Here is an 8,939-nt window from a genome sequence, read left to right as displayed (position 1 = left end):
TTTCTGCTCCGTCCAAAACACAAAGAGGAAGTTTACGTCACAGTTCTATCATAAATATCATAAAGGCCAAGGACCATGAGTCAGACCGTCACCAGCATGAGACACCTCAGATCAGACCGACAACAGCTGGAAGAATGGCAAACCTGCGGAGAAGAACGAACAGAACCGAACAGACACATGGGGACAGTGGAGGAAGGTGCTGCGTCCATTATGTCAAATCACAACAGTTCAACTTGCACAACACAACCTTAAAAATAGACGCTGCGTCTTATTTACTGTACACGGTGATAATACGGAGAAACCAAACGCTGTCGTTCCCTCTCGTCCTGCTGCTTCTGAAGGTAATCATCATTATTATTATTATTATTGATGTTATGGTTTATTTGGAGAAACCAGTAAAAACTGTGTCGCATTTGAAACAAGGAGCAGAAGCCGCAGTTAGAAGTGAACAGACGTTAAAGAAGCAGAGGAAACGACCGATTAAAGGTTCATGTTCAAACAAATGTTTTCTGGCCAACAAAGATCTGGATTATTTACATTACAGCTCAAACAGTGAAGTCAAAGGTGAGGTTCTGAATGAATAAACATGCTGTTGGCTGTGACTCGCAGAGAAGCAGCTGAGTGAAACACAGTAGCTGCTCCACAGCGATGCCGGAGCTGCTCGCTGCCGCCTCGGGTCTGTGGTTCTGTGTGCCTGTGGGTCTGAGGATCTGTGGTTCTGTGTGTCTGTGGTTCTGTGGGACAGTGTGTCTGTGGGTCTGTGGTTCTGTGTGTCTGTGGGTCTGAGGGTCTGTGTGTCTGTGGTTCTGTGGGACAGTGTGTCTGTGGGTCTGTGTGTCTGTGGGTCTGTGGTTCCTTAGTTCTGTGGGTCTGTTGTTCTGTGGTTCTGTGGTTCTGTAGTTCTGTGTGTCTGTGGTTCTGTGTGTCTGTGTTTCTGTGGGACAGTATGTCTGTGTGACTGTGGGTTCTGTAGTTCTGTGTGTCTGTGGGTCTGTGGTTCTGTAGTTCTGTGGGTCTGTGGTTCTGTGTGTCTGTGGTTCTGTAGTTCTGTGTGTCTGTGGTTCCATGGTTCTTTGGGTCTGTAGTTCTGTGTGTCTGTGGGTCTGTGGTTCTGTAGTTCTGTAGTTCTGTGTGTCTGTGGTTTTGTGTGTCTGCGGTTCTGTGGGTCTGTGGTTCTGTAGTTCTGTATGTCTGTGGTTCTGTAGTTCTGTGTGTCTGTGTGTCTGTGGTTCTGTAGTTCTGTGGGTCTGTTGTTCTGTGGTTCTGTGTATCTGTGGTTCTGTGGTTCTGTAGTTCGGTAGTTATGTAGTTCTGTGTGTCTGTGGTTCTGTGGGACAGTGTGTCTGTGGTTCCGTGGGACTGTGGGTCTGTGGTTCTGTGGGACAGTGTGTCTGCGGGTCTGTGGTTCTGTGTGACTGTGGGCCTAAGGGTCTGTGGTTCTGTGTGTGGGTGGTTCTGTGGGACAGTGTGTCGGTGGTTCTACGGTTCTGTGGGTCTGCGGTTCTGTCGTTCTGTGGGTCGGTGGTTCTGTGGTTCTGTGTGTCCGTGGTTCTGTAGTTCTGTGTGTCTGTGGTTCTGTGGCTCTGTGGTTCTGTAGTTCTGTGTGTCTGTGGTTCTGTGTGTCTGTGTTTCTGTGGGACAGTATGTCCGTGTGACTGTGGGTCTGTGGCTCTGTTTGTCTGTGGTTCTGTGGGACAGTGTTTCTGTGGTTCTATGGTTCTTAGGGTCTGTGGTTCTGTAGTTCTGTGTGTCTGTGGGTCTGTGGTTCTGTAGTTCTGTGTGTCTGTGGTTCTGTGTGTCTGTGTTTCTGTGGGACAGTATGTCTGTGGGTCTGTGGTTCTGTAGTTCTGTGGTTCTGTGGTTCTGTGTGTCTGTGGTTCTGTAGTTCTGTGTGTCTGTGGTTCTGTGGGTCTGTGGTTCCACGGTTCTTTGGGTCTGTAGTTCTGTGGGTCTGTGGTTCTGTAGTTCTGTAGTTCTGTAGTTCTGTGTGTCTGTGGTTTTGTGTGTCTGCGGTTCTGTGGGTCTGTGGTTCTGTAGTTCTGTATGTCTGTGGGTCTGTGGTTCTGTAGTTCTGTGTGTCTGCGGTTTTGTTGGTCTGTGGTTCTGTAGTTCTGTAGTTCTGTGGGTCTGTGTGTCTGCGGTTCTGTGTGTCTGTGGGTCTGTGGGTCTGTGGTTCTGTAGTTCTGTGGGTCTGTTGTTCTGTGGTTCTGTGGTTCTGTGAATCTGTGGTTCTGTGGTTCTGTAGTTCGGTAGTTATGTAGTTCTGTGTGTCTGTGGTTCTGTGGGACAGTGTGTCTGCGGTTCCGTGGGACTGTGGGTCTGTGGTTCTGTGGGACAGTGTGTCTTTGAGTCTGTGGTTCTGTGTGTCTGTGGGTCTGTGGTTCTGTGGGACAGTATGTCTGTGGGTCTGTGGTTCTGTGTGACTGTGGGCCTAAGGGTCTGTGGTTCTGTGTGTGGGTGGTTCTGTGGGACAGTGTGTCGGTGGTTCTACGGTTCTGTGGGTCTGCGGTTCTGTCGTTCTGTGGGTCGGTGGTTCTGTGGTTCTGTGTGTCCATGGTTCTGTAGTTCTGTGTGTCTGTGGTTCTGTGGTTCTGTGGTTCTGTAGTTCTGTGTGTCTGTGGTTCTGTGTGTCTGTGTTTCTGTGGGACAGTGTTTCTGTGGTTCTATGGTTCTTTGGGTCTGTGGTTCTGTAGTTCTGTGTGTCTGTGTGTCTGTGGGTCTGTGGTTCTGTAGTTCTGTGTGACTGTGGGTCTGTGGCTCTGTTTGTCTGTGGTTCTGTGGGACAGTGTTTCTGTGGTTCTATGGTTCTTTGGGTCTGTGGTTCTGTAGTTCTGTGTGTCTGTGTGTCTGTGGGTCTGTGGTTCTGTAGTTCTGTGTGTCTGTGGTTCTGTGTGTCTGCGGTTCTGTGGTTCTTTAGTTCTGTGTGTCTGTGGGTCTGTGGTTCTGTAGTTCTGTGTGTCTGTGTGTCTGTGGGTCTGTGGTTCTGTAGTTCTGTGGGTCTGTGGTTCTGTGGTTCTGTGGGTCTGTGGTTATGTAGTTCTAAGTGTCTGTGGCTCTGTGTGCCTGTGGATCTGAGGGTCTGTGGTTCTGTGTGTCTGTGGTTCTGTGGGACAGTGTTTCTGTGGTTCTATGGTTTTTTGGGTCTGTAGTTCTGTGTGTCTGTGGTTCTGTGGGACAGTGTTTCTGTGGTTCCATGGTTCTTTGGGTCTGTAGTTCTGTGTCTGTCGGTCTGTGGTTCTGTAGTTCTGTGTGTCTGTGGTTTTGTGTGTCTGCGGTTCTGTGGGTCTGTGGTTCTGTAATTCTGTAGTTCTGTATGTCTGTGGGTCTGTGGTTCTGTAGTTCTGTGGGTCTGTGGTTCTGTGGTTCTATGGTTTTTTGGGTCTGTAGTTCTGTGTGTCTGTGGTTCTGTGGGACAGTGTTTCTGTGGTTCCATGGTTCTTTGGGTCTGTAGTTCTGTGTCTGTCGGTCTGTGGTTCTGTAGTTCTGTGTGTCTGTGGTTTTGTGTGTCTGCGGTTCTGTGGGTCTGTGGTTCTGTAATTCTGTAGTTCTGTATGTCTGTGGGCCTGTGGTTCTGTAGTTCTGTGTATCTGCGGTTCTGTTGGTCTGTGGTTCTGTAGTTCTGTAGTTCTGTGTGTCTGTGGGTCTGTGGGTCTGTGTGTCTGCGGTTCTGTGTGTCTGTGTGTCTGTGGGTCTGTGGTTCTGTGGTTTTGTAGTTCTGTGGGTCTGTTGTTCTGTGGTTCTGTGGTTCTGTGTATCTGTGGTTCTGTGGTTCTGTAGTTCGGTAGTTCTGTAGTTCTGTGTGTCTGTGGTTCTGTGGGACAGTGTGTCTGTGGTTCCGTGGGACTGTGGGTCTGTGGTTCTGTGGGACAGTGTGTCTTTGAGTCTGTGGTTCTGTGTGTCTGTGGGTCTGTGGTTCTGTGGGACAGTATGTCTGTGGGTCTGTGGTTCTGTGTGACTGTGGGCCTAAGGGTCTGTGGTTCTGTGTGTGGGTGGTTCTGTGGGACAGTGTGTCGGTGGTTCTACGGTTCTGTGGGTCTGCGGTTCTGTCGTTCTGTGGGTCGGTGGTTCTGTGGTTCTGTGTTTCCGTGGTTCTGTAGTTCTGTGTGTCTGTGGTTCTGTGGTTCTGTGGTTCTGTAGTTCTGTGTGTCTGTGGTTCTGTGTGTCTGTGTTTCTGTGGGACAGTATGTCCGTGTGACTGTGGGTCTGTGGCTCTGTTTGTCTGTGGTTCTGTGGGACAGTGTTTCTGTGGTTCTATGGTTCTTTGGGTCTGTGGTTCTGTAGTTCTGTGTGTCTGTGGGTCTGTGGTTCTGTAGTTCTGTGTGTCTGTGGTTCTGTGTGTCTGCGGTTCTGTGGTTCTTTAGTTCTGTGTGTCTGTGGGTCTGTGGTTCTGTAGTTCTGTGTGTCTGTGGGTCTGTGGGTCTGTGGTTCTGTAGTTCTGTGGGTCTGTGGTTCTGTGGTTCTATGGTTTTTTGGGTCTGTAGTTCTGTGTGTCTGTGGTTCTGTGGGACAGTGTTTCTGTGGTTCCATGGTTCTTTGGGTCTGTAGTTCTGTGTCTGTCGGTCTGTGGTTCTGTAGTTCTGTGTGTCTGTGGTTTTGTGTGTCTGCGGTTCTGTGGGTCTGTGGTTCTGTAATTCTGTAGTTCTGTATGTCTGTGGGTCTGTGGTTCTGTAGTTCTGTGTATCTGCGGTTCTGTTGGTCTGTGGTTCTGTAGTTCTGTAGTTCTGTGTGTCTGTGGGTCTGTGGGTCTGTGTGTCTGCGGTTCTGTGTGTCTGTGTGTCTGTGGGTCTGTGGTTCTGTGGTTTTGTAGTTCTGTGGGTCTGTTGTTCTGTGGTTCTGTGGTTCTGTGTATCTGTGGTTCTGTGGTTCTGTGGTTCTGTAGTTCGGTAGTTCTGTAGTTCTGTGTGTCTGTGGTTCTGTGGGACAGTGTGTCTGTGGTTCCGTGGGACTGTGGGTCTGTGGTTCTGTGGGACAGTGTGTCTTTGAGTCTGTGGTTCTGTGTGTCTGTGTGTCTGTGGTTCTGTGGGACAGTATGTCTGTGGGTCTGTGGTTCTGTGTGACTGTGGGCCTAAGGGTCTGTGGTTCTGTGTGTGGGTGGTTCTGTGGGACAGTGTGTCGGTGGTTCTACGGTTCTGTGGGTCTGCGGTTCTGTCGTTCTGTGGGTCGGTGGTTCTGTGGTTCTGTGTGTCCGTGGTTCTGTAGTTCTGTGTGTCTGTGGTTCTGTGGTTCTGTAGTTCTGTGTGTCTGTGGTTCTGTGTGTCTGTGTTTCTGTGGGACAGTATGTCCGTGTGACTGTGGGTCTGTGGCTCTGTTTGTCTGTGGTTCTGTGGGACAGTGTTTCTGTGGTTCTATGGTTCTTTGGGTCTGTGGTTCTGTAGTTCTGTGTGTCTGTGGGTCTGTGGTTCTGTGGTTCTGTAGTTCTGTGTGTCTGTGGTTCTGTGTGTCTGCGGTTCTGTGGTTCTTTAGTTCTGTGTGTCTGTGGGTCTGTGGTTCTGTAGTTCTGTGTGTCTGTGGTTCTGTGGGTCTGTGGTTCTGTAGTTCTGTGGGTCTGTGGTTCTGTGGTTCTGTGGGTCTGTGGTTATGTAGTTCTAAGTGTCTGTGGTTCTGTGTGCCTGTGGATCTGAGGGTCTGTGGTTCTGTGTGTCTGTGGTTCTGTGGGACAGTGTTTCTGTGGTTCTATGGTTCTTTGGGTCTGTAGTTCTGTGTGTCTGTTGTTCTGTGGGACAGTGTTTCTGTGGTTCCATCGTTCTTTGGGTCTGTAGTTCTGTGTGTCTGTCGGTCTGTGGTTCTGTAGTTCTGTGTGTCTGTGGTTTTGTGTGTCTGCGGTTCTGTGGGTCTGTGGTTCTGTAGTTCTGTATGTCTGTGGGTCTGTGGTTCTGTAGTTCTGTGTATCTGCGGTTCTGTTGGTCTGTGGTTCTGTAGTTCCGTAGTTCTGTGTGTCTGTGGGTCTGTGGGTCTGTGTGTCTGCGGTTCTGTGTATCTGTGGTTCTGTGGTTCTGTAGTTCGGTAGTTCTGTAGTTCTGTGTGTCTGTGGTTCTGTGGGACAGTGTGTCTGTGGTTCCGTGGGACTGTGGGTCTGTGGTTCTGTGGGTCTGTGGTTCTGTAGTTCTGTGTGTCTGTGTGTCTGTGTGTCTGTGGTTCTGTGTGTCTGCGGTTCTGTGTGTCTGTGGTTCTGTAGTTCTGTGGGTCTGTGGTTCCGTGGTTCTGTGGTCTGAGCTGCTGGTTCGGTGTCGCTGCAGGTCTGAAGGATGGACAACAACTCGCTGGCACTGTCCGGATACTGCAACGTGACCCTATGGAACAAGTTGGACCTCTTCTACACCTTTGACTTCAGCCGGCTGACGTCCCAGGCCAACGGTTCCGACCCGAGCCTGACCTCAGACCTGCAGTCGGTTCTGCACGTGAGCAGGTAGGCGGTGGTGTGCAGCGGCTTCCCTCTGAGCGTCCTGGCCATCTACGCCCTCTACTCCACGGTAGGTGAGGGCCGCTGAGCGGCGCCCACCTGTCGCCCCGCCCACCAGCGGCCCCGCCCACCAGCGGCCCCGCCCACCGGCGGCCCCGCCCACTCGTCGCCCCGCCCACCAGCGGTCCGCCCACCTGTCGCCCCGCCTCTTCATGTGAGCGTCTCTCTCTCTCTCTCTCTCTCTCACCCCACAGGTGCGTCACGACCACGTGGCTCCGATCTACGTCATGAACCTCCTGACGTCGGACCTGGTCCAGCTCTGCTGCATGATCATCTGGCTGACGAGGGTCAAGGCTCAGCAGCTCAACGACGCCACCTGCTTCATCTACGTGTTCGGCCTGATGACCAGCGTGTGCTTCATGGTCTGTGTGGCTCTGGAAAGGTACGTGTCCGGCCCGCGGGCCTCCGCCCCGTCCGTCCGCCTTCAGACCGGGTCTGTGTCTGCAGGTACCTGGTCATCTCCCAGCCGCTGTGGTACCGCTTCAGACGGACCATCCGCTTCTCCGTGGTGGTCTGCGTGTGCGTGTGGGTTCTGGCGCTGGTCGGCATCCTGTTCCTCAGCCTGGCGTCGGACTTCAGCTACCCGGCCGCGGTGTTCTGCGTGGTTCTGCTGCTGCCCTTCCCCGTGCTCGTCTTCTCGCTGGTGGGCAGCCTCAGGGCTCTGTCGTCCTCCATCTCCGTCCACTCCAGGGAAAAACGGCGCATTGTGGGAGTTCTGGTTCTGGTGCTGCTCAACTACTCGCTGCTGTTCCTGCCCACCATCGTCTTGTCTTTCTGCAGACAGTACGACTCCGTGCTCCACGGGGCCTCCTTCGCCTTGATCCAGTTCAGCCCTCTGGCCAACCTGGTTCTGTACGTGTTCATGAGGAGGGGAACCATGGAGCACCTGTCCTGTCTGAGCCGGAGGAGCGCGCGCTCGTCGGTGGACAGCAGGCAGACGCTCGGCTCAGCGAAGTCCCAGCCCTGATGAGGGAAGGGATGTTTACAGAACCCTTTACGGACCCGACGCCTGATTCATCCACGAATCAAAGACCTTTGTGTGTTTATATGTTAGACAGGAGTTTTTTTACAGACCTGGCATCTTTGTTTAACGAATAAACGAATATGAAATGAATGAGCTGATGGCATCAACAGAATGTTTGGTGTTAAGACTTTACCGGCTTCACAAGTTTAGGGGATTTTACAAGATGAACGTCCTCTACTACTAATTACAAATGTCTTGTTCAGTTTTACTGACTCAGCACTTTGCATCAGAGAACCCACTTGTTTTCTTAGATCCCAACTCTGAATCTGTCAGGATCCTGGGCTGGTTCTGCCAGCTAATGGCAGAGCATTTATTGCCTGCACATCTGGACTTAAGTCGGTTTATTTCCAAATTTATTTAATTCCTGTTTAGCATCCTTCATGTTATTTAGGTTCAGTCATCGGTTCAGCATAGTTGGTTCCAGTCTCACGCTGTGCTTGTGGTCAGAACACAAGCTTATTGTTTCCATAACGGACATGGAATCAATGATCCACTTTGCACAATATAATTCAAAGTTAAAGCTGTAACAGTTTATGTTTGATGGTCAGTCTGTAAATAATGAGCAGGTTGAATTTGTTCCATCGTTACCGGACGCTGTGTTTCAACCTAATCTTTTTCCGCTAATGTTTGTTGCTGATGTTTGGTGCAGATGTGTTAACGTTGATAATTTGATGCGTTATCAGAGCATCACTTCACACGTTCGTGGGAACATAAATAGAAAACAGGAAAAACAAAGGTTAAATAGTTTAGATCAAGCGTTTGTCCCTTATTGTTGATGATATATTTGATATTTGACTTAAGGTTCGGTAACTTGACAATATTTGTGGACTAAATCAGTGACTAAAAAAACTTTGTGAGAAAATGTTTGTAACAAAATCCAACCTATGAGACAGTAAATGTTCAATTGAGGACTCTGATCTCACATTTGATTTATTGCTCACTAACTGAGGTTCCTTTAACTTCACTCCTCACACAGAGCTGAACTGCAGCGCCACCTCGTGGTGACAACTACTGTGATTTCTGATGTGTTCCCCTCAAGGATCAAAGGATAAAATCTTAAATCAAATCTCATGTTTTAATGATGTGTTTTTTTTCTGTATGTTCATCTTCAAACTCAACAGATTTGACTGAAAAATGAATAGTTCAATCCCAGATGAGGGATTCTCACCTTTATGGACCCCAAAACATTCTGTTGTTGGTCGTCATGATCGTTGTTGTTGTTTATCTGACAGTAGTGGATATTTGTGCTCTGCTTTTTTTGTCAAGGTTTTAAACATACTCTCAGTCAAACACGCCGTCAGGCAGAGGTGGGACCGGGTTTATGATGCCGTGTTCTGGAGCTGAGCTGGTTTACCGGCCCATCAGTGAGTCTTTGCTCATGTCCAGGTTTCTGGCTGCTGAACTTTGATTTGTGAACCGGACCTTGTTGACTAATGTTTCTGATTTCATGTCCTT

General features: G+C 49.8%; 1 protein-coding gene across 1 annotated transcript; it reads left to right on the top strand.

The window, feature by feature from the left end:
• The first annotated feature begins 4,455 nt into the window (after nt 1-4,455).
• Nucleotides 4,456-8,393, top strand: LOC114870504 (mas-related G-protein coupled receptor member B4-like). The gene is made up of 3 exons (XM_029175195.3): nt 4,456-6,470; nt 6,655-6,842; nt 6,908-8,393. Exons 2-3 carry the CDS (start codon nt 6,688-6,690, stop codon nt 7,425-7,427), a joined length of 675 nt encoding a protein of 224 aa, XP_029031028.1. The 5' UTR covers nt 4,456-6,470; nt 6,655-6,687; the 3' UTR covers nt 7,428-8,393.
• The last annotated feature ends 546 nt before the right edge of the window (nt 8,394-8,939 follow it).

Source organism: Betta splendens, chromosome 15, assembly GCF_900634795.4.
Source record: "Betta splendens chromosome 15, fBetSpl5.4, whole genome shotgun sequence".
In the NCBI taxonomy this organism is placed as follows: Eukaryota; Metazoa; Chordata; class Actinopteri; order Anabantiformes; family Osphronemidae; genus Betta; species Betta splendens.
This window is presented reverse-complemented; position numbering and strand designations above follow the sequence as displayed.